This window comes from Piliocolobus tephrosceles, chromosome 14 (assembly GCF_002776525.5).
Source record: "Piliocolobus tephrosceles isolate RC106 chromosome 14, ASM277652v3, whole genome shotgun sequence".
Classification (NCBI taxonomy): domain Eukaryota; kingdom Metazoa; phylum Chordata; class Mammalia; order Primates; family Cercopithecidae; genus Piliocolobus; species Piliocolobus tephrosceles.
Window position 1 is genome coordinate 46,753,597 of NC_045447.1, and position 21,918 is coordinate 46,775,514.

The 21,918-nt window shown below is 42.6% G+C and overlaps 1 protein-coding gene across 4 annotated transcripts in view; it reads right to left on the reverse strand.

Annotated features, from left to right (window-relative positions):
* The window catches only part of NFX1 (nuclear transcription factor, X-box binding 1), an 86,033-nt gene that overhangs the window by 30,775 nt on the left and 33,340 nt on the right, over window positions 1-21,918 (reverse strand). The window contains exons 10-13 of one of the 4 annotated variants that reach the window (XM_023203342.1): window positions 15,290-15,387; window positions 11,427-11,457; window positions 5,405-5,484; window positions 858-966 (exon numbers count right to left, since the gene is read on the reverse strand). In XM_023203342.1, coding sequence (XP_023059110.1) covers window positions 858-966; window positions 5,405-5,484; window positions 11,427-11,457; window positions 15,290-15,387 — 318 coding nt within the window. Of the gene's footprint in view, window positions 1-857; window positions 967-5,404; window positions 5,488-11,426; window positions 11,458-15,289; window positions 15,409-21,918 lie in introns of all 4 variants that reach the window. The other 3 variants (XM_023203341.1, XM_023203340.1, XM_023203339.1) reach the window with 3 other exon arrangements.

Consider the following 21,918-nt stretch of genomic DNA (forward strand, 5'->3'; position numbering starts at 1 on the left):
ATAAAATAAAATAAAATAAAATAAAATAAAATAAAATAAAATAAAATCATGCACGGGTAAAAAGATCCATTCAAAGTATAAGAAAGTCCAATAAATTTTAGTGACAGAGAACAAAAACACTGAGTCAAGTCCTTTTTGAAATGAGGTTGAATTTTGGTGTAATTTCAAAGAATATCAGTAATTATTTGAAAACATCTTTAAAATACTCTTCCCTTCTCCTGTGTAAGGTTATCCGTGTAAGGATGGATTTTTTTTCATATACCTCAACTACATCATGACAGATTGGATGCAGAAGTAGATATGAGAATTCAGCTATCTTCTATTAAACCAAGTATCCACCATTCTATATTTTTGAAAAGTTATTTAAAAAATTTTTGTGATTACATGCAATGAATATATTATTCTTAAATATACTAATCAATTATTTTTTAAATGTCTCAGTTTTAATTTCTAATATGGTAGATATAGATAAATATGACTCACATAAAAAGAGCTCTTTAGGATACTTTTTAGTAATGTAAATGAGCCCTACAACAAAAAAGTTTGCAAACTGCTGCTAATAATATAGAGAAAGAAGATTGTTGAGGACAGAACCTAGGTAAATAACATGAGGCAGGTAGCAGAGAAGGAATCTGTCAACGAACTAGTCCCCACCTGAGGATCACTGCTCATATCACAAGTTTTCAGGGACTACAATACAGCATTAGAAGTAACTTTAACGAAAGTCTCAACATATTGGAAATACGAAAGCTTAGTTCAAGAATCCATACCATTCTAAGTAAATCAATCTCTCAAAGTATATTATGTCTGAATTTCTAAAAAACTCTTCTAATACACTATATAGTAAAGACACTCACTGGCTTGCCAGCATGTCTGGCAGTTTCCACGATGACAAGGTTCTTCACACCTATGAAGGCCACAACGGAGTTTCCTCCCACAAATCAAAGGACACTTGTGCTCCTTATCCTGGGAAGAGAGATTTGTATTTGTTCATAAAATGGTCTTCATTTTATATTTTCCATAAATAACAACAAGATTAATAAAAACAAAGCTCTACGCATTTATGGATAAAATGATGTCTGGAAATACCTTCAAAATAGCCACAAAAGGGAGAGCAGGCGGGGATGAAGATAAAACAAAATTCGTCATGAGGTGATCAATACTAAAGCTGGATGTTGTGTATATGGGTATATGGGACTCTCTATACTAGTCTCTCTGCTTCTGCATATATTTGAGATATATATATATATATATATATAGAGAGAGAGAGAGAGAGAGAGAGAGATGGAGTCTCGCTCTGTCACCCTGGCTGGAGTGCAGTGGCGCGATCTCGGCTCACTGCAAGCTCCACCTCCCAGGTTCACACCATTCTCCTGCCTCAGCCTCCTGAGTAGCTGGGACTACAGGCGCCCGCCACGATGCCTGGCTAATTTTTTTGTATTTTTAGTAGAGACAAGGTTTCACCGTGTTAGCCAGGATGGTCTCGATCTCCTGGCCTCATGATCTGCCCACCTTGGCCTCCCAAAGTGCTGGGATTACAGGAGTGAGCCAGTTTGAAATTTAAAAAAATATATATTTTATTTTCACATTGTGTGTGTGTCTTTGTGTGAGAGAGACAGGGTCTCACTCTGTTGCCCAGGCTAGAGTGTGGTGGTGCGATCTCGGCCCACTGCAACCTCCACCTCCAGGGTTCAAGCAATTCTCCTACCTCAGCTTCCTGAGTAGCTGGGATTACAGGTGCCCACCACAATGTCCAGGTGAGTTTTAAATTTTTAGCAGAGACAGGGTTTCACCACGTTGGCCAGTCTGGTCTGGAACTCCTGACCTCAAGTGATCTGCCCGCCTTGGCCTCCCAAAGTGCTGGGATTACAGGCATGAGCCACCATTTTTACATTTAAATCTATTTATTTATTTAGAGACCGGGTTATGAGATGGGCATTTTTGTATTTTTGGTAGAGATGGGGTTTTACCATGTTGCCAAGGCTGACCTTGAATTCCTTGGATCAAGTGAGATCCACCCACCTCAGCCTCCAAGTCAAATTACAGGTGTGAGCCACCATGCCTGGCTGTAAATTTTTTTATAATAAGAGGAAGTCTTTAAGCCTTATAACGCTAGTTTATAATACTTGCACAATTCATCACTCTTCACTTTAACATATAAATTTTAAAAATAATTTTGTATGTTATATATGTACATACACATGTATTACCTTGCTACTGGTACTGTGTTATCTTGTTTATGTATATACACACTGATACAGTTTGGCTGTGTCTCCAACCAAATCTTATCTTGAATTTCCACATGTTGTGGGAAGGACCTGGTAGGAGTTACCTAAATGATGGGGGGGAAGGTCTTCCCCATCTGTTCTCGTGATAGTGAATAAGTCTCCTGAGATCTCATGGCTTTATAAGGCCGAGTTTCCCTGCATAAGCCTCTCTCTGCCTGCTGCCATCCATGTTAAGACGTGACTTGCTCTTCCTTGCCTCTCGCCATGATTATGAAGCCTCCCCAGCCACTTGGAACTGTAAGCCCATTAAACCTCTTTCTTTGTAACTTGCCCAGTCTAGGGTATGTCTTTATCAGCAGTGTGAAAACAGACTAACACAGTAAACTGGTACCAGTAGAGTGGGGTGCTGCTGAAAAGATACCCGAAAATGTGGAAGTGACTTTGGAACTGGGTAACAGGCAGATGATGGAACAGTTTGGAGGGCTCAGAAGAAGACAGGAGAATGTGGGAAAGTTTGGAACTTCTTAGTGACTTGCTGAATGGCTTTGCCCAAAATGCTGATGATATGGACAATAATGTCCAGGCTGAGGTGGTCTCAGATGGAGATGAGGAACTTGTTGGGAGTTGGAGCAAAGGTGACTCTTGTTGTTTTATCAAAGAGAGTGGCAACATTTTGCTCCCGCCCTAGATATCTGTGGAACTTTGAACTTGAGAAAGATGATTAAAGGTATCTGGTGGAAGAAATTTCTAAGTAGCAAAGCATTTAAGAGGTGACTTGGGCGCTGTTAAAGGCATTGTTTTAAAAGGGAAACAAAGCATAAAAGTTTGGAAAATTTGCAGCCTGCCAATGTGACAGAAAATCCTATTTTCTGAGAAAAAATTCAAGCTGACTGCAGAAATTTGCGTAAGTAATAAGGAGCCAAATGTAACACCCCGAGACAATAGGGAAAATGTCCCCAAAGCATGTCAGAGGTCTTCATGGCAGCCACTCCCATGACAGGCCTGGAGGCTCAGGAGGAAAAAATGGTTTTGTGGGCCGGCCCCAGGGTCCCTCTGCTGTATGCAGCCTAGGGACTTGGCGCCCTGCATCCCAGCCACTCCAGCTGCGGTTGAAAGGGGCCAACACAGAGCTTGGGCCATGGCTTTAGAGTGCAAGCACCAAGCCTTGGCAGCTTCCATGTAGTGTTGCGGCTGTGGGTGCACAGAAATCAATAACTGACGTTGGAAACCTCTGCCTAGGTTTCAGAAGATGGATGGAAACACCTGGATGTCCAAGCAGAAGTTTGCTGCAGGGGGGGGGCTGTCACAGAGAACCTCTGCTAGGGCAGTGCTGAAGGGAAATGTGGGGTTGCAGCCCCCACACGGAGTCCCTACTGGGGCACCAGGTAGTGGGGCTGTGAGAAGAGGGTCACTGTCCTCCAGACCCTAGAATGGGAGATCCACTGACAGCTTGCACTGTGTGCCTGGAAAAGTCACAGACACTCAACACCAGCCTGTGAAAGCAGCTGGCAGGGGGCTGTATGCTGCAAAGTCACATGGGCGGAGCTGTCCAAGACCATGGGAACCCACTTCTTGCATCAGCGTGACCTCGATGTAAGACATGGAGTCAAAGGAGAGCATTTTGTAGCTTTAAGATTTGACTGCCCGGCCGGGCACAGTGGCTCATGCCTGTAATCCCAGGACTTTGGGAGGCCGAGGCAGGTGGATCACGAGGTCAGCAGATCAAGACCATCCTGACTAAGATGGTGAAACCCTGTCTCTACTAAAAATACAAAAAATTAGCTGGGCATGGTGGCGGGCGCCTGCAGTCCCAGCTGCTCAGGAGGCTGAGGTAGGAGAATGATGTGAATCCAGGAGGCAGAACTTGCAGTAAGCGGAGATCGCGGAGAGAGTAAGACTTCGTCTCAAAAAAAAAAAAAAAAAAAAAAAAAAAGCCCCACTGAATTTCGGACTTGCATGGGGCCTGTACCCCTTTGTTTTGGCCAACTTCTCCCATTTGGAATGGCTGTATATACCCAATGCCTGTACCCCTGTTGTACCTAGGAAGTAACTAATTTGCTTTTGAATTTACAGGCTCACAGGCAAACCGACTTGCCTTGTGTCTTGGATGAGACTTTGGACTGTAGACTTTTGAGTTAATGCTGAAATAGGTTAAGACTTTGGGGGACTGTTGGAAAGGCATGATTGGTTTTGAAATGTGAGGACATGAAATTTGGGAGGGGCCTGGGGCAGAATGATGTAGTTTGGCTGTGTCCCCACCCAAATCTCATCTTGACTTCCCATATGTTGTGGGAGGGACCTGATGGGAGGTAACTGAATCATGGGGGCAGGTTTTTCTCATGCTGTTCTTGTGATAGTGAATATGTCTCATGAGATTTGATGGCTTTATAAGGCCAAGTTTCCTGGACAAACTCTCTTTCTCTGCCTGCTGCTATCCATGTGAGATGTGACTTGCTTCTCCTTGCCTTCCACCATGATTGTGAGGCCTCCCCAGCCACTTGGAACTGTAGATCCATTAATCCTCTTTCTTTTGTAATTTGCCTAGTCTTCGGTATGTCTTTAATGGCAGTGTGAAAATGGACTAATACATACATACATATACATACACGTTTATACATACATGTTATCATGTCATATATTACATATATGTTATCTTGGTTTTTTAATATATAAAAGAGTATATGAGATAACAGAGTATGAATAGCCAGCTAGTGCTTTATTTAGCTCCATAAAAGCAAATACTTTAAATAAACATTTTATTTTTAAAAATGTCATAATAATTTTTCCTACTGACCTGACCTAAGCAGTACATGAAACCTGAAGCCCAAGTTGCTAAGTCCAGTCTGTGTTGGGACAACACACAATCTCCTGCAGAAGACTGTGTGCTCATCTAGGGGTCTTGGGCTCTGGGGTATGAGACCTTCTCTTTCCTCTTTCTCTTCCTCTGTGTTGCTACCAGATGCCACTAGCTGACTTCTTGACCTGGGTGAGGCTAAAAAGGCCCAGTCTGTCTCTTTGTAGAGAGGTTATGGGGACTGTGAGAGCTCTCTGACTGCTGCTTAGGGGCCCATACCTATGACTTTTAAATCTGGGCTGCATTCTTCACATGGCTCAGGCTTCCAGAAGCCCAGCCCCTGGATGAATGGAATCTGATTATGCCTAATAAGTCCACTTACCACACAGCATATCTCATTACATTTATGCCGTCCACACAACCGTTTCTTGTTACACCGCTTGTCACACATAAATGTAGCATCTGCTGTGGCCAATTAAAAAGAAAAAAGAAAAACAGGCAAAGGATATGAACATTCATTCAACAGATATTTGAGGTACTATAAGCTAAAAGATTACAATAGTAATAATACAATTGTAATAATGTAAATGCAGTTTTGTTTTTTTTTTTTGAGATGGAGTCTCTGTTGCCCAGGCTGGAGTGCAGTGGCATGATCTTGGCTCACCACAATGTCTGCTTCTCGGGTTCAAGTGATTCTTGTGCCTCAGCCTCCCAAGTAGCTGGGCTTACAGGTGCCCGCCACCACAGCCAGCTAATTTTTGTATTTTTAGTAGAAGCAGGGCTTCACTATGTTGTCCAAGCTGGTCTTGAACTCCTGATCTCAGGTGATCTGTATCCCATGGCCTCCCAAAGTGCTGAGATTACAGGAATGAGCCACTGTGTCTGGCCTTTCCGCTTTCTTTTTTTTTCTTTTTCTTTTTTTTGAGATAGAGTCTCACTGTGTTGCCCAGGTTGGAGTGCAGTGGTGCAATCTTGGTTCACAGCAACCTCCACCTCCCAGGTTCAAGCGATTCTCCCACCTCAGCCTCCTGAGTAGCTGGGATTACAGGTGTGTGCCACCACGCCCAGCTAATTTTTGTATTTTTAGTAGAGACCGGGTTTCACCATGTTGGCCAGGCTGGTCTTGAACTCCTGACCTCAGGTGATCCACCTGCCTTGGCCTCCCAAAGTGTTGGGATTACAGGTGTCAGCCACCATGCCAGGCCGTCAGTTTTTTGTTTTGTTTTTTAAGAGACAGGGTCTCTTTCTGTCACCCAGGCTGGAGTGCAGTGGCATTAACATAGCTCATTGTAACCTCGAATTCCTGGGCTCAAATGAGCCTCCCATCTCGGCCTTCCAAATGTTGGGGTTACAAGTGTAACCCACTCTGCCCAGCTGAAAATGCGTATTAAAATATCAATTTTCACCTTTAAAACTGTCTAAAAAAAATAGCAATGGTAGGGTTTAAGGTGTGGAGAAAAAGGCACACTCATCTAGGCAGATGGGTGTACAAACTTTTGGAGTCCATGGGGGACTGATTCCAGGACCTCCCTTGGATATCAAAATCCACAGATATTCAAGTCTCTTATACAAAATGGTATAATATTTGCATATAACCTATGCACACTCTTCTTTATAATTCAAATCTTCTCTAGATTACTTATAACACCGAATACAATGTAAATGCTATCTAGATAGTTATTGTTTAGAAAATGATGAGAATAAATTTTGTCCATGTTCAGTACAGATGTAATTTGTTTACACATTTGTCTTTGAATATTTTCAATCTGTGGTTGGTTGAATCCATGGATATGGAACCCGTGGATGTGTAAGGCTGGCTGTGTGTATGTTTCTATCAAAAATTTAAGTGTGGCTGGGCATGGTGGCTCCTGCCTGTAATCCCAGCACTTTGGGAGGCTGAGCCAGCAGGACTGCTTGAGCCCAGGAATTCAAGACCAGCCTGGGCAACATAATGAGACCCTGTCTCTACAAAAACTTGCTCACTGCAACCTCTGCCTCCTGGGTTCAAGCAATTCTCTTGCCTCAGCCTCCCGAGTAGCTGGGATTACAGGTGCCCACCACCATGCTGGCTAATTTTTTGTATTTTTAGTAGAGAAGGGGTTTCACCTTCTTGGCCAGGCTAGTCTCAAACTCCTGACCTCAAGTGATCTGCCCACCTTGGCCTCCCAAAGTGCTGGGATTACAGGTTTGAGCCATCGCACCCAGCCCTGCAAAAACTTTTAAAAATTAAGTTTTTCAAACTTAATTAAAAGTTAATTAAGCCATGGGCATGGTGGTGTATGCCTGTGGTCCCAGCTATTTGGGAGGCTGGTGTGGAAGGACCACTGGAGCCCAGGAGAGCAAGGTTGTAGTGAGCTGTGATCTGCCACTACACTCCAGTCTAGGCAACAGAGAGAGACCTTGTCTCAAACAATAAATATATTTTAAAAACCAACAGTGAAATATCAGAGACATCATATCACGTGGTAGTGATATCTCACTTCACTAGGATGGCTATGATTTAAAAAACCCCAAAAATGGCCGGGTGTGGTGGCTCAAGCCTGTAATCCCAGCACTCTGAGAGGCTGAGGCGGGTGGATCATGAGGTTAGGTGTTCGAGACCAGCCTGACCAACATGGTAAAACCCCATCTCTACTAAAAATACAAAAATTAGCCAGGCACGGTGGTGGGCACCTGTAATCCCAGCTACTCGGGAGGCTGAGGCAGGTTAATCACTTGAACCTGGGAGGCGGAGTTTGCAGTGAGCCGAGATTGCGCCACAGCACTCCAAGCCTGGGCAACAGAGTGAGACCCTAACTCAAAAAATCAAACACAAAAACAAAAAAACTCAGAAAATAACAAGTATTGACAAGGATGTGGAGAAAACGAAACCCTCATACATTGCTGGTAGGAATATAAAACGGTGCAGTCACTGTTGAAAACACAATGGCAGTTTTTCAAAAAAAGTAAACACAAGATTACCACTGGATCCAGCAATTCTACTCCTAGGTATATACCCCAAAGAAATGAAAATAGGTATTCAAACAAAAACACGTATACAAATGTTCGTAACAGCACTATTCACAATGGCCAAAAAGTTGAAACATGCTAAGTGAAAGAAGTGGGGCACATAAGATTATATATTGTGACTTCATTTAGATGAAGTATAGTAAATCCATACAGATAGACAGCAGATCAGTGGTTACCTGGGTGAGGGCTGAGTGAGGAGTAAATGCTTAGTTAATACACGGTTTCCTTTCAGGGTGATGAAAATGTTTTTCCCCAGCACTCTGGGAGGCCAACATGGGAGGATCACTTGAGGCCAAGCATTCAAGACCAGCCTGGTCAACATAGTGAGAACCTGTCTCTACATATTTTTAAAATAAAATTTTAAAAAAGGCTGGGCACAGTGGCTCATGCCTGTAATCCGAGCACTTTGGGAGGCCAAGGCAGGCGGATTACGTGAGGCCAGGAGTTTGAGGCCAGCCTGGGTAACATGGTGAAATCCCATCTCTACTAAAAATACAAAAAAATTAGCCTGGCATGGTGGCAGGTGCCTGTAATCCCAGCTACTCAGGAGGCTAAGACAGGAGAATCGCTTGAACCCAGGGGGCAGAGGTTGCAGTGAGCTGAGATCACGCCACTGCACTCCAGCCTGGGCAACAAGAGCAAAACTATGTCTCAAAAAAAAAAAAAAAAAAGTAAGATAAAATAAAATAAAGGAAAAGAAAAAGAAAAAAGTAAGATAGAGAAAATGTTTTGGAACTAGATTGTGAAAGGACTAAGTGCCACTGAACTGTACATTTAAAATGGTTAATTTTATGTTATGTGAATTTCAACTAAAAAAACGTGGGCTAAACACTGAAGTATTTATGGGTGAAATGATATTTGAGATTTGTTTTCAAAGTACTTCAGCATAAATAAAATGTAGGGAAGGAGGGATGGATGAAAACAAGAGAGGCAAAATGTTGACAACTGATGATGACAAGTCATAGGTATGTGGGGATTCATTATACCACTTTCACATATGGTTGAAATTTTGCATCATAAAGTTATAAAAAGTGGGACAGGACGGTTCCTGCTTATTAGTAATGGGGAAAAACTGGAGACAACCTAAATGACCACCAAAAGGGCCATGGTGAACTATGACATGGTAGACCCATATACAGAATACTCTGCAAGAGCAAGAGTTATGCATACTGACATGGAAATACGTCTTTGAGATATTAGTGAGGGAAAATAAACTGCAGACAGTATCTTTAGCATGAGCCTAAATCTAGGGGAAAAACAAAACTATGCTGGCATGTTTATACATCTGTATGAATAGGGAAAAAGACCTGGAACCCTATCTAACAAACTACTATCAGAGGGCAAATTTTCATCTTTCGCTTTATTTTTTTTTTTCTTGAAACTTCATAAGTGTATTAATTTTGTAATTTTTTCAAATTATGTTATTATTATTTTGTTTTATTGTTTTAGAGATAGGGTCTCGCTCTGTCACCCAGGCTAGGGTGCAATGACACAATCACAGCTCACTGCAACCTCAAACTCCTGGACTCAAGCAATCCTCTGCTTCAGCCTCCCAAGTATCTAGGACTACAGGTACATGCCACTATGCCTGGCTAACTTTTAAAATTTTTTTGCAGAGACAATGTCTCACTATGTTGCCCAGGCTGGTCTTGAACTCCTGGCTTTAAGTGATCCCCCAGCCCTGGCCTCCCAAAGCGTAAGGATTCAGATGTGAGTCACTGCATCTGGCCCAAATTACGTTTTTCTTGTTTGTTTTTTGATACAGTCTCACTCTGTCACCCAGGCTGGAGTGCAATGGCTTGATCTCAGTTCACTGCAACCTCTGTCTCCTGAGTTCAAGTGATTCTCCTGCCTCAGCCTCCTCAGTAGCTGGGGTTACAGATGTGCACCACCACACCTGGCTGATTTTTGTATTTTTAGTAGAGATGCGGTTTCACCATGTTGGCTAGGCTGGCCTTGAACTCCTGACCTCAGGTGATCCACTCACCATGGCCTCCCAAAGTGCTGGGATTACAGGCATGAGCCGCCATTCCTGGACCCAAATTATGTTTTTAATAACCAAACTTTTCTTCCTTGATACAGATGGCACACTGAACCAAAAGTTTAAATACGGTTTTGAGGCAGATATTTCTGGGTACCTTCCAAACAGTCACTCTCCTCTTTCAGGCAAAGACAGCCTTAATTTTGTTCAGAAATTGGAGGCCAGTGTGCTCCTCAGTTCCAGGGGTGGATGTTGTTTAGCTTTACCCACCAGGGTAATTCCGTTCACTTTGCTAGTGACAGGTTTAGGCAGAAGCATTGGACACAAAGTGTACTGAGAACCTTTCAGGACTGTTTCCCTTGCTCTTACATAGGAAGAGAAGATCAACACTCTCCTCATGGATTTTGTTTAGATGTTGTTGGGCAGAGACCCAACGTGTGAAGTTGTAGTAGCTGACATACCCACAAGGAGAAAATCAAGAAAACCACAGAGAAGCCGAATTGAAGTCTTGGAAATCACTGAGCTTAAAATTAACCAATCTCAGACTTGTTCTGCCTCCAGACTTCCTATTAGGTGTGACAGTAAATACCCTTATCAGAAAAGTCATTTTTTCTTGGGTTTGGATACCTGCATCCAGAAGCTTCCTAACTGATACAGCTAGCTGTCTGACTACAATAAGATCTTTCATTTTGCATATCCTTATCTTCCATCATTTTCCAAAAAGGTTTTACAGTGGTTTCAACGAGAGTATGTGACGGTCATCAAAACAGGAATTGAGGCTGGGTGCGGTGACTCATGCCTGTAGTCCCAGCACTTTGTGAGGCTGAGGCAGGTGGATCACTTGAGGTCAGGAGTTAGAGATCAGCCTGGTCAACATGGTGAAACCCTGTCTCTACTAAAAATACAAAAATCAGCCAGGTGTAGTGGTGCGCACCTATAATCCCAGCTACTTGGGAGGCCGAGGCAGGAGAATCGCTTGAACCTGGGAGGTTGAGGTTACAATGAGCCGAGATCGCGTCACTGCGCTCTGGCCTGGGCAACACAGTGAGACTCCGTCTCAAAAGAAAAAAGAAAAAAAAGTTCAAACGATTTTACAGTGAATATCCATATGCCCATATCTAGATTCTACCATTAACATATTTTTTCATATATATGTATCCATTCTTCTATCTACCCACTAATTTCCTTTTTTAATGCATTTCAAAGCAAGCTGTAGACATGAGTATACTTAGCTTAAATTTTTCAGCATTTCATCAACAGAATTCAATTTATAATTTTTTCCTATTCAGGTGAAAGTTATATACAAATCTTAAGCAGTCCTTTGCTGAATTTCGACAAATACGTAACCCAACTCCCTACCAAAGTGAAGATACCTGCATCCCAAAAATTCCCTCATGCCCCACCCCAGTCATACCTTCACTTTTGAGACTGGTACATGGAAGCTCCTATGGAAAAAGAAAAAGAAACAGTAACTACTTTAGGAATAATTAAAACAATACAACTATAATATAATGCCAAAGGTAATAAGAATATCCCAAATATCCCGTACTTCTCTGATAGTCACTTATTCACCAACTTCACTTGCCATGCCTGGAGTGAGCCTAATCCCTATATGAATGAGCTTTACTCGCAAGAGGACCCCAGGCTTACAGACTTTTCATGAAAATACAATTCTAACGATCTTTGTGGTCTGGTCTCCAAATTCACGGTAGACTAATAATTATAAAATCTGAACAGAAAGAGGGGCTGCTAAGGGTATGCAAAGGAAAGAGAAGTCATTACTTAACAAGGGTACAGACAGAAAAAGCCATAAAAAGCAGATGTAAGAATTGAAAACAGGTAACAATCTGTACCATGCAGGGACAAACGGCTCTACACACTTCAGAGCACACCTGACAATACCACCAAACTATAGCAAAGTGAAATAAAGCAGATCTTTGGTTTGGCCTCTGAAGTTTTATTACTGTGGTTTCCGTTACATGTGAGTGGTCTAAAAGGTCTATCATGTAATTTTGCTGAGGCATGATCCTAAAAAACGTGGGTAGCGATGCTAGCGTGTGGGAAACAAGTCAGTCACTTGGGGTAGAATGAGTCTGGCTAGTTGCCTGGCTTCTACATCTGATTTTGGCTTTGATGTCATTTACAGGTTGCCATGTACTCAGAAATGACAGAAATGAGAAAAATGACTTTAAAAGTCCCCTCTTAGTAAAAATTATCCTGGAAAAAAAAAGTAGCTACTGGAGTTGATAACAGATGTGAAGAGGTCTAAGTAATAAAAGGTTCTTGGCTAGAAAATATACATTTCAGATAAAAAAAATGAGGTGCCTGGGATTGTTGATATGAAGAAGTTCCCTATATGCTTTCTACAGATATAAAGCAAAAGTGACTCATGAAACTGAGTTAATGCTCCCATCAGTGAACACTGGATTATACAGAAGAAATGATATGCAGGAGAGATTATCTACAAATGTCAGGAAAGGCAGAACTCCCATAAACTCCTACACGTGAATTACCATAAAGACTTAAATATAGCATGCTTTATGAAGACACAGTAAGACACAGCATACATTTATCAGAGTCCCACTGAAGTGATGAAATGAAAACAACCTTTGAAGTTTTAAGAAAGTTTTATTTATCTAGAAAACTCACTTCTGTGGAAAAGCCCATTCCATTACAAAAACCATGTCATGAAAAATCCGTATGCATGAAAAATCTAGTTACACAATGAGGTGATAATTATCAGCTTTATTTTATTTTATTTTATTTTTGAGACAGTCTCACTCTGTCACCCAGGCTGGAGTGTAGTGGTGCAATCTCAGTTCACTGCAAGCTCCGCCTCCTGGGTTCACACCATTCTCCTGCCTCAGCCTCTGGAGTAGCTGGGACTACAGGCGCCCGCCACCGTGCCCAGTTAATTTTTTTGTATTTTTAGTAGAGACGGGGTTTCACCATGGTCTCGATCTCCTGACCTCATGATCCACCTGCCTCGGCCTCCCAAAGTGCTGGGATTACAGGCATGAGCCACCGTGCCCAGCTAATTATCAGCTTTTTGAAGAGTTTTTTTTTTTTTTTTTTACTTTGTCAAACAGGTTTAACAGAGTTTGTATTGACAGTGAGCTCCTCCTGCAATTTAAGGACTTTTACTTGTAAAAATTCAGTTTACACATAGCTTTTCAAGAATATACTCACTGCCATGGAGTCTGCTGTTAGAGGGAGTGAGGACAGAGAGTCAATGAGAAGCAAGAAAACGTAGAGATAGAGAGAGGGATTGTGGGAGAATGAAGAAAACTGACAGCAGCCACTTCCAGCTTGTACGTCCCAACCTGCTTATAATTTTCAGTCACAAAGATCACGAAGAGCATCTCTGGGCATTACTAAATTTATGATTGCCAAATCACAGCATCTCACAGACTTTAATAACATATTTGCAAAGTACAAAGTGGTCCCATACCTGACAATCAAAATGTCTCTACTATCCCATGTATATTGTAATTTCTTTCAGGAAAAAAAACCCACACATGATTACACAACTTTTGTAACATGTAAATTATACTAATTTTCCCTTTTTTTCTGAAGCTTTCCTATTAAACTAGCTTCCCATTTATGGACTATATCCTCAGAATTATCTGCAAGTCAGACGCTGCCAGACCCTGCATTGTGTTTAACAGAACCAACGGTTCAGAATTCTGTCTCCACCCTGGCTTGTACTCTGTTGGGACAAATGTTGATATACACTGAAATGACCAGGTAGGTCTAGGTCAAAGAGCAGGATAAATCAACACTCAGTGTGTTCCCCAAGCTGAATCACCCAAAGACTTTTGATAACAAAAAGTCTGATGAAAACTATCCAAGGTAGGCTGGGTGCAGTGGCTCATGTCTATAATCCCAGCATTTTGGAAGGCTGAGGTGGTAGATTAATTGAGGTCAGGAGTTCAAGACCAGTCTGGCCAACATGGTGAAACCCCATCTCTACTAAAAATACAAAAATTAGCTAGGTGTAGTGGCGTGCATCTGTAATCCCAGCATTTTGGGAGGCTGAGGCAGGAGGATGACTTGAGGTCAGGAGTTTGAGACCAGCCTGGCCAACATGGCAAAACCCCGTCTCTACTAAAAATACAAAAATTAGCTGGGTATGGTGGAGTGCACCTGTAATTCCAACTCCTCCAGAGGCTAAGGCATAAGAATCACTCGAACCTGGGAGGTGGAGGCTGCAGTGAGCCGAGACTGCACCTTCGCACTCCATCCTGGGTGATGGAGTGAGACTGTGCCTCAAAATAAATAAATAAACAAAATTTTAAAAAAAGAAAAATAAAAACTATCCAGGCTTTGACCAGAAAGTAGAAACTGACAAAAAAGTTGTACAAAACAGTTGTACAGTGAAGAATTAAACCTTACTCAAAGAGAGTCTGGCCTTTGCACTTGGCTTCTGAGAGGTAATCTCTAAGCCTAGTGGAATGCCATGCCTGATAGAAGTGTCATTGTTTGCCTGGAGTCTTGAGTCACTGGATAGTCCAATTACGTGATTTAGGAGCAGGCTGGCCACACTGGATAGTTTTAGGGCAGGGGCTTTGGGTCACATGTTATCAGTAGACCTCTGGAGAGACTGGAGACTGAGATTAGCCACATGGGCAGTCAACTATGATTGCACAATAGAGCACCAATAAAAACTGAACACATAGGCTTGGGTGAACTTTCCTGGTTGGCAATATTCCATGTATGCTGTCACACACTGACACAGAGAGAGTAATACTTTCCTGACTCCACAGGGAAAGGACAAATGAAGTTCCACCTTTGGTACTTTTTTGGACTCTGCTCTACATACTTCTTCCCTTGGCTGATTTAATTTGTATCCTTTTCCTTGTAATAAAACTGTAACCTCCTTGTAGTAAATCTCTAACTGCAAGTGTAACCATCAGCAAGTTCAGTGAGTCCTTTTTATCAAATTATCAAGTCTTTCAAGTGGTCTTAGGGACCACTGAACTTTCAATTGGTATCAAAAGTTGGTATCACAAGTGGGTGGTCACATGGACTGTTTCCTCTAACTTCTTAGTTGGCTGACTCCTTGCAACAGTGCTATTCTTCCTCTTTTCAGGCTATCACACCTGTATTTGGTAGAGTGATCTATTTGCCTTATCCCACTATTGGCCTCTGGATCTTGAGTGCCATAACCACTTCCCATACCTATCCTACGGAGGTTATTTTGATTCCTCCCCTCCCATAATCACCATTTTAAAGAAAACATTGATGGCAACAACTTGAGCATTGTTTAGGATTTACCTTTGTTCTGAAAGAGCATCTGCAGGAAATAACTGATGTGCGAGAGCATGGTCCACAGTCTCCTTCATGGCAGAGCTTTTCACAGGTATGAATGAAATCTTTAATAAAAATGAAAAGAGCTGGAAATGAAAATTGCAACTACTCATTTCCATACTCCCAAATTTGCTAGCCACACTGGTCTTCCCCTCCATGCCCTGCAACTCCAGAATCAGAGTTGAGGGAACGATGCAGTCAATGCTTCTTCCCTATCTTCCGTTCATCTGGCAGACTGGGCCTTTTCTGACAATTTCAGGGCCTAGCATTAGATACTGGAATATGCTTTAAAGTACACGATGTTTTGCCTAAGTCAAAAAAAGGCCAGGTATGGTGGCTCATGCCTATAATTCCAGCACTTTGAGAGACCGAGGTGGGAGGATCGCTTGACCCCAGGAGTTCGAGATCAGCCTGGGAACATGGTGAAACCCTGTGCCTACCAAAAAAAAAAAAAAAAAAGCCCAAAAACAAGAAATTTGCCAGGGGTGGTGATGCAGGCCTACAGTCCCAGCTACTCCGGAGTCTAAGGTGGGAGAATCTCCTGAGCACAGGAGGTTGAGGCTGCAGTGAATTGTGATCGTACCACTGCACTCCAGTCTAGGTGACAGAGCAAGATCCTGTTTCAAAACAAAACAAAAATGAAGAATAAATCTTCTTTCTCCTCAGGCCCCACATCTCCAGTGTAGACTTGAATCTCCTTAAAATTGTAGCCATGGATGACTTTAGTGGAATGCTTTAGACTCTGAAAGTCATCTGGGGATTATAAATAATCAGAAGCCATGATCCACAGTCTCACTGACTTGAGCTCTGTGAATATCTGGTGGTGCCTGCATCCATGACTAGGTTTAAGACAAATCCTGTTTCCAGGACCCTATGGGGATCACCTGGAGTCTCTTATGGCTACTGTTTACATGGTGTACTTTTTCTATTCTTTAACTTTCAGCCTCATTGTATCTTTGACTATAAAGATTGTCTCCAGGGCCTGGTGTGGTGGCTCACGCCTGTAATCTCAGCACTTTGGGAGGTCAAGGCGGGCAGATCCCAAGGTCAGGAGTTTGAGACTAGCCTGACCAACATGGTGAAACCCTGTCTCTGTCTCTACTAAAAATACAAAAAAATTAGCCAGGCGTGGTGGCGCCTGCCTGTAATCCCAGCGACTCAGGAGGCTGAGGCAGGAGAATCACTTGAACCTGGGAGGTGGAGGTTGCAGTGAGTCAAGCTCACGCCACTGCACTCCAGCCTGGGCAACAAAACAAGACTCCATCTCTAGAGAGCATAAAGTTGGATCTCGTTTTTTAAATCCAGTCTAAAAATTTTCTGCTTTTGGCTGGGTGCAGTGACTCATGCCTGTAATCCTAGCACTCTGAGAGGCCAAGGTGGGAGGACTGCTTGAGCCCAGCAGTTTGAGATCAGCCTGGGAAATAGAGTGAGATTCCACCTCTATAAAAAATAGATAAATCAAAACTCAAAAATCTCTGTTTTTGCTTAATTCATTCACATTTAAGTTACTCTTATAGCTGGATTTATGTCTGCGATTTTCAGTTCTCTATAAGTCTCATGTCTTTTTTGTTATTCTAATACTCCTTTCCTATTTTCTTTTGCATTTTGTCAATATTTTCTATAGTGTAATTCCTTTAATTATATTTTTCACTACATTTTTTGAGTTATTTTCTTAATGGTCCCCCTGGGGCTTACCATATACATCTCATCAGAACTACTTCAGATTGATACTAACTCCCGTAAGATACAGAAAGTTTACCCTTACCCAGCTCTATCCTTCTCTCCTTTTGTGCAATTACTGTTATATGTATCATATCTATATGCTATAAACCCAATCCTGCTTTGTCATAACTTTATATAATGTTATATCTATTAAAGAAGCTGAGAAAGAGAACAAATAGACATATTTATAGCTTTATTTATTTATTTTTGGAGACAGGGTCTCACTCTTGTCACTCAGGCTAGAAGGCAGTGGCATGATCATAGCTGACTGCAGTCTTGAACTCTTGGCCTCAAGTGATCCTCCCGCTTTAGCCTCTCGAGTAGGTGGGACTACAGGCACATACCATCATGTCTGAGTAATTAAAAAAAATTCTTTTAGGGATTGAATCTCACTATGTCGCCCAGGCTGGTCTTGAACTCCTAGCCTCAAGTGATCCTCCCACCTCAGCTTCCTGAGTAGCTGGGATTACAGGTGAGAGCTACCGTGCCCAGCCCTTTTTTTTTTTTTTAAGGACAGAGGCTTGCTCTGTTGCCTGGGCTGGAGTATAGTGGCATGATCTTGGCTCACTGCAGCCTCTGCCTCCTGAATTCAAACGATTTTCCTGCCTCAGCCTCCCAAGTAGCTGGGATCACAGGCATGTGCCACCACACCAGGCTAATTTTTGTATTTTTAGTAGAAACGGAGTTTCATCATGTTGGTCAGGCTGGTCTTGAACTCCTGACATCAAGTGATCTGCCCACCTTGGCCTCCCAAAGAGCTGGGATTACAGGTATGAGCTACTGTGCCTAGCCCTCCTCTTTTAAAAAATTTACCACTTACGGCTTTCCTCATTTATTCCTGTAGGTTTGAGTTGTGATCTGGTATCATTTTCTTATTCTAACACAACTTTGATCTCATCTATCTCCTTTATGCTGTAATTATTAAATACACTTCTACAGGTTATAGGCCTAAAAATATAATTACATACATATTATTTTATACAGTTGTTTTTTAAATCAGTTGAGAAGAAGAAATATGCATTTATACTGCCTTTTATAACTACATAATCATCTTTACTAGTGCTCTTTGTTTTTTCATGTGGATTTGAAATTCTATTCGGGTTTACTTGCTTTTAGGCTGAAGAATTTCTTTTAGTACTTATTGTAAGGCAAGTCTGCCTGCTAGCAACAAATTTTATTTTTATCTTTATTTTCTAAATAAAGTTAGTTACATGAGATGTAAGATTCCTGGTTGCCAGTTTTCTTTTCCTTTTTTTGAGATGGAGTCACTCTCTCTGTTGCCCAGGCTGTAGTTCGGTGGCATGATCTCAGCTCACTGCAAGCTATGCCTCTCGGGTTCACGCCATTCTCCTGCCTCAGCCTCCCAGGTAGCTGGGACTATAGGCGCCCGCCACCATGCCCAGCTAATTTTTTATATTTTTTAGTAGAGACGGGGTTTCACTGTGTTAGCCAGGATGGTCTCGATATCCTGACCTCGTGATCTGCCCGCCTTGGCCTCCCAAAGTGCTGGGATTACAGGCATGAGCCACCGCGCCCAGCCAGTTGCCAGTTTTCTTTCAGCACTTTGAATATGTCTTCTGCCTTCTGGTTGTTACATGTTCTCCATTGTTTCTGACGAGAAGTCCACTGTTAAGTTTACAAAGGTTCCCTTGTATGTGATAAGTCATTTTTCTCTTGTTGCTTTCAAGACTTTCTCCTTCTGATTAACTTTTAGCATTTTCATTATGCATCTAGGTGTGAATCTCTTTCCTACCTGGAGTTTACTGAGTTTCTTGGATGTGTAGTGTTTTTCAATAAATTTGAAAGTTTTTATCTATTGTTTCATCAAATATTTTTCTGCTTCTTTCTACTCTCCTCCTCCTATTTCCATCACATGTACACTGATACAGTTAAACATGTCCCACATTTCTGAGACTCTGTTCCTTTCTCTTTATTATATTTTCTCTCTGTCCCTTGGGTTACATAATCTCTTTCTTTTTTTTTTTTTTGAGATGGAATCTCATTCTGTCACCCAGGCTGGAGTGCAGTGGCGCAATCTCGGCTCACTGCAAGCTCCGCCTCCCCAGTTCACGCCATTCTTCTGCCTCAGCCTCCCGAGTAGCTGGGACTACAGGCGCCCGCCACAGCCTGTAGTGTACTTAGTAGAGACAGGGTTTCACCATGTTAGCCAGGATGGTCTTAATCTCCTGATCCGTCTGTCTCGGCCTCCCAATCCCAGCGTGGCTGGGATTACAGTCGCGAGCCACCGCACCCGGCCGAATCTCTTACAATCTATTTTCATGTTCACTAATCGTTTCTTCTGCCAGCTCAAATCTACTATTGAGCTGGCAGAAGAAAACTTTAATGAAGTTTTCTTCTTCCTTTGAGAAAGCGTCTTACTTTGTTGCCCAGGCTGGAGAGCAGTGGCATGATCACACCTTGCTGCAACCTCGACCTCTTGGGCTCAAACAATCCTCCCACCTCAGCCTCCTGAGCAACTGGGATCACAGGCGTGTGCCACCCTGCCCACCTAAATTTAATTTTTGTTTTTTTTGAGATGGAGTCTTACTCTCTCGTCCATGCTGGAGTGCAGGGGTGTGATCTCGGTTCACTGCAACTTCCACCTACTGGGTTCAAGCAACTCTCCTGCCTCAGCCTTCCAAATAGTCGGGATTACAGGGGCGTGCCACCATGCCCAGCTAATTTTTGTATTTTTAGTAGAGACAAGAGTTCACCATGTTGGCTAGGCTGATCTCGAACTCCTCATCTCAAGTGATCTGCCTGCCTCAGCTTCCCAAAGTGCTGAGATTACAGGCATGAGCCACTGTGCCTGGCCTAAGTTTTTAAAATTTTTTGTAGAGATAGGGTCTCACTACCTGCTCAGGCTGGTCTTGAACTCCTGGGCTTAAGCAATTCTCTTGCCTCCACCTCTCAAAGCACTGGGATTCAGGCATGAGCCACTGTACCCAGCCTAATGAATTTTTCATTTATGTTATCCTACTTTTAAACTTCAGAATTTCCATTTGGCTCTTTTTTAAAACTAGTTTCTGCCTCTTTTATCAATATTCTCTATTTGATGAGACATCATCTTCACACTTTTCTTTACCTCTTTAAGCATGGCTTCCCTTCAGTTCTTTGAAGGTATTTATTTATTTATTTTTTTGAGACAAAGTCTTGCTCTGTTGCACAGGCATAATCTCGGCTCACTGCAACCTCTGCCTCCTGGGTTCAAGCAATTCTCCTGCCTCAGCCGCCCGAGCAGCTGGGACCACAGGTGCACACCAACATGCCCGGCTAATTTTTGTATTTTTAGTAGAGACAGGGTTTCACCATGTCGGCCAGGCTGGTTTTGAACTCCTGACCTTGTGATCCACCTGCCTCAGCCTCCCAAAGTGCTGGGATTACAGGCGTGGGCCACCATGCCGGACCCAGATCTTGGAACATATTTATTATGATTATCCTAAAGTCTTTGTTAAATCTGACATCTGGTCACTCTCACAGGCAGTTTCTGTTGCCTGTTTTTTCCCTGTTTCTTTGCATATTTCATAGTTGTTCTTGGAAATTAGACATCTTAGCTAATACAGCAACTCTGGATACTGCTTCCCCTCTCCACAGCTTGTTTTTGTTGTGGTTGCTTATTTATTTGTTTTGTGATTTGGCTAGACTATTTCAGTGAAGTCTATTTTCCCTACAGCATGAAGCCATTCTGTATGGCACAGCCTTAGGGGTACAAACTGACCCTGGAATGACAGTGGTTTCAAGCAGGGCTCTCTGTCTCGATCCCCGATCTCTCTGTTAAACTGTGTGCCTTATTTGGATTACGCTCAGCCCCGATGACCCATTAATTGCAGTTCTATTGTTTCTGACAATGTTCCAGGGCATCAATTGCTCAGCAGTCTGATCCAATTAAATTTGGGCAGGAATAGTCTTTGCTGTAAGTCTTTCAGATTTGTTCTGACCCGAGGAGGGCTCCTCTTAGCTACCCTTCCCTGATTCTCTCTGATGAACTAGATGACCTACAGTTTAGTTACTGTTCTTTATTAAGGTATGCTATCATTTTCTAAAGAGTCCTTAGGCCTGTACTTCCCCACACTGTTTCAAATAAAGTCAGTTCCTTGGGAGAGTACTTCGGAGCTCTCTTTTGTTATGAACTGTCTCTCCCCCTGGGAAAGGTCTCTGAGGCACTACTCTGGGTGTTGGGTGGGATAGTAACCTCCTGACTTCTTGGCTTGCTTCTCTCAGTGGAACCTCCGCCCTACGAATGAGCTGAGGTGAGGACGATTAGGGCTCCAGTTCTGCTGCAAATGGGATGGAGCCTCCATTCTGTAAGCTTGGTGGAGAAAGGGAGACCTAACCTCTCAGCTGCACTCACTAGAATTTCAGCCTCTTCAACTTGGAGTTGGAGGGGAAGAGAAATGTTGACAAATGTGGCCTTCCCAGTGAGATACGGTAAACCTGACTGGGAGTTGAGGGGAGAAGAAGCCCCATCTTCTTGTCCATCTTATCCTGAGTGGAGATTTGTCAAGCTGAGCTGAGGGGAGGAGGAAGGAACTGGCTAGGGCTCAATGCCACAGACTCTTGCTGTTGTTTACCAGAGTTTTAGTAGATTTTGTTGAAAAAATATGTCTTCATTTGATGTATGCTCTTAGAGCAATTCCTAGAGATTGTTTTTTTTTTTTTTTTTTTTTTTTTTTGAGATGGAGTCTCGCTCTGTCACCCAGGCTGGAGTGCAGTGACGTGATCTCAGTTCACTGCAACTGCTGCCCCCCCGCCTGGGTTCAAGTGATTCCCCTGCCTCAGCCTCCTGAGTAGCTGGGATTATAGGCATGTGCCACCATGCCTGGCTAATTTTTGTATTTTTAGTAGAGATCGGGTTTCGTCATCATGTTGGCTGG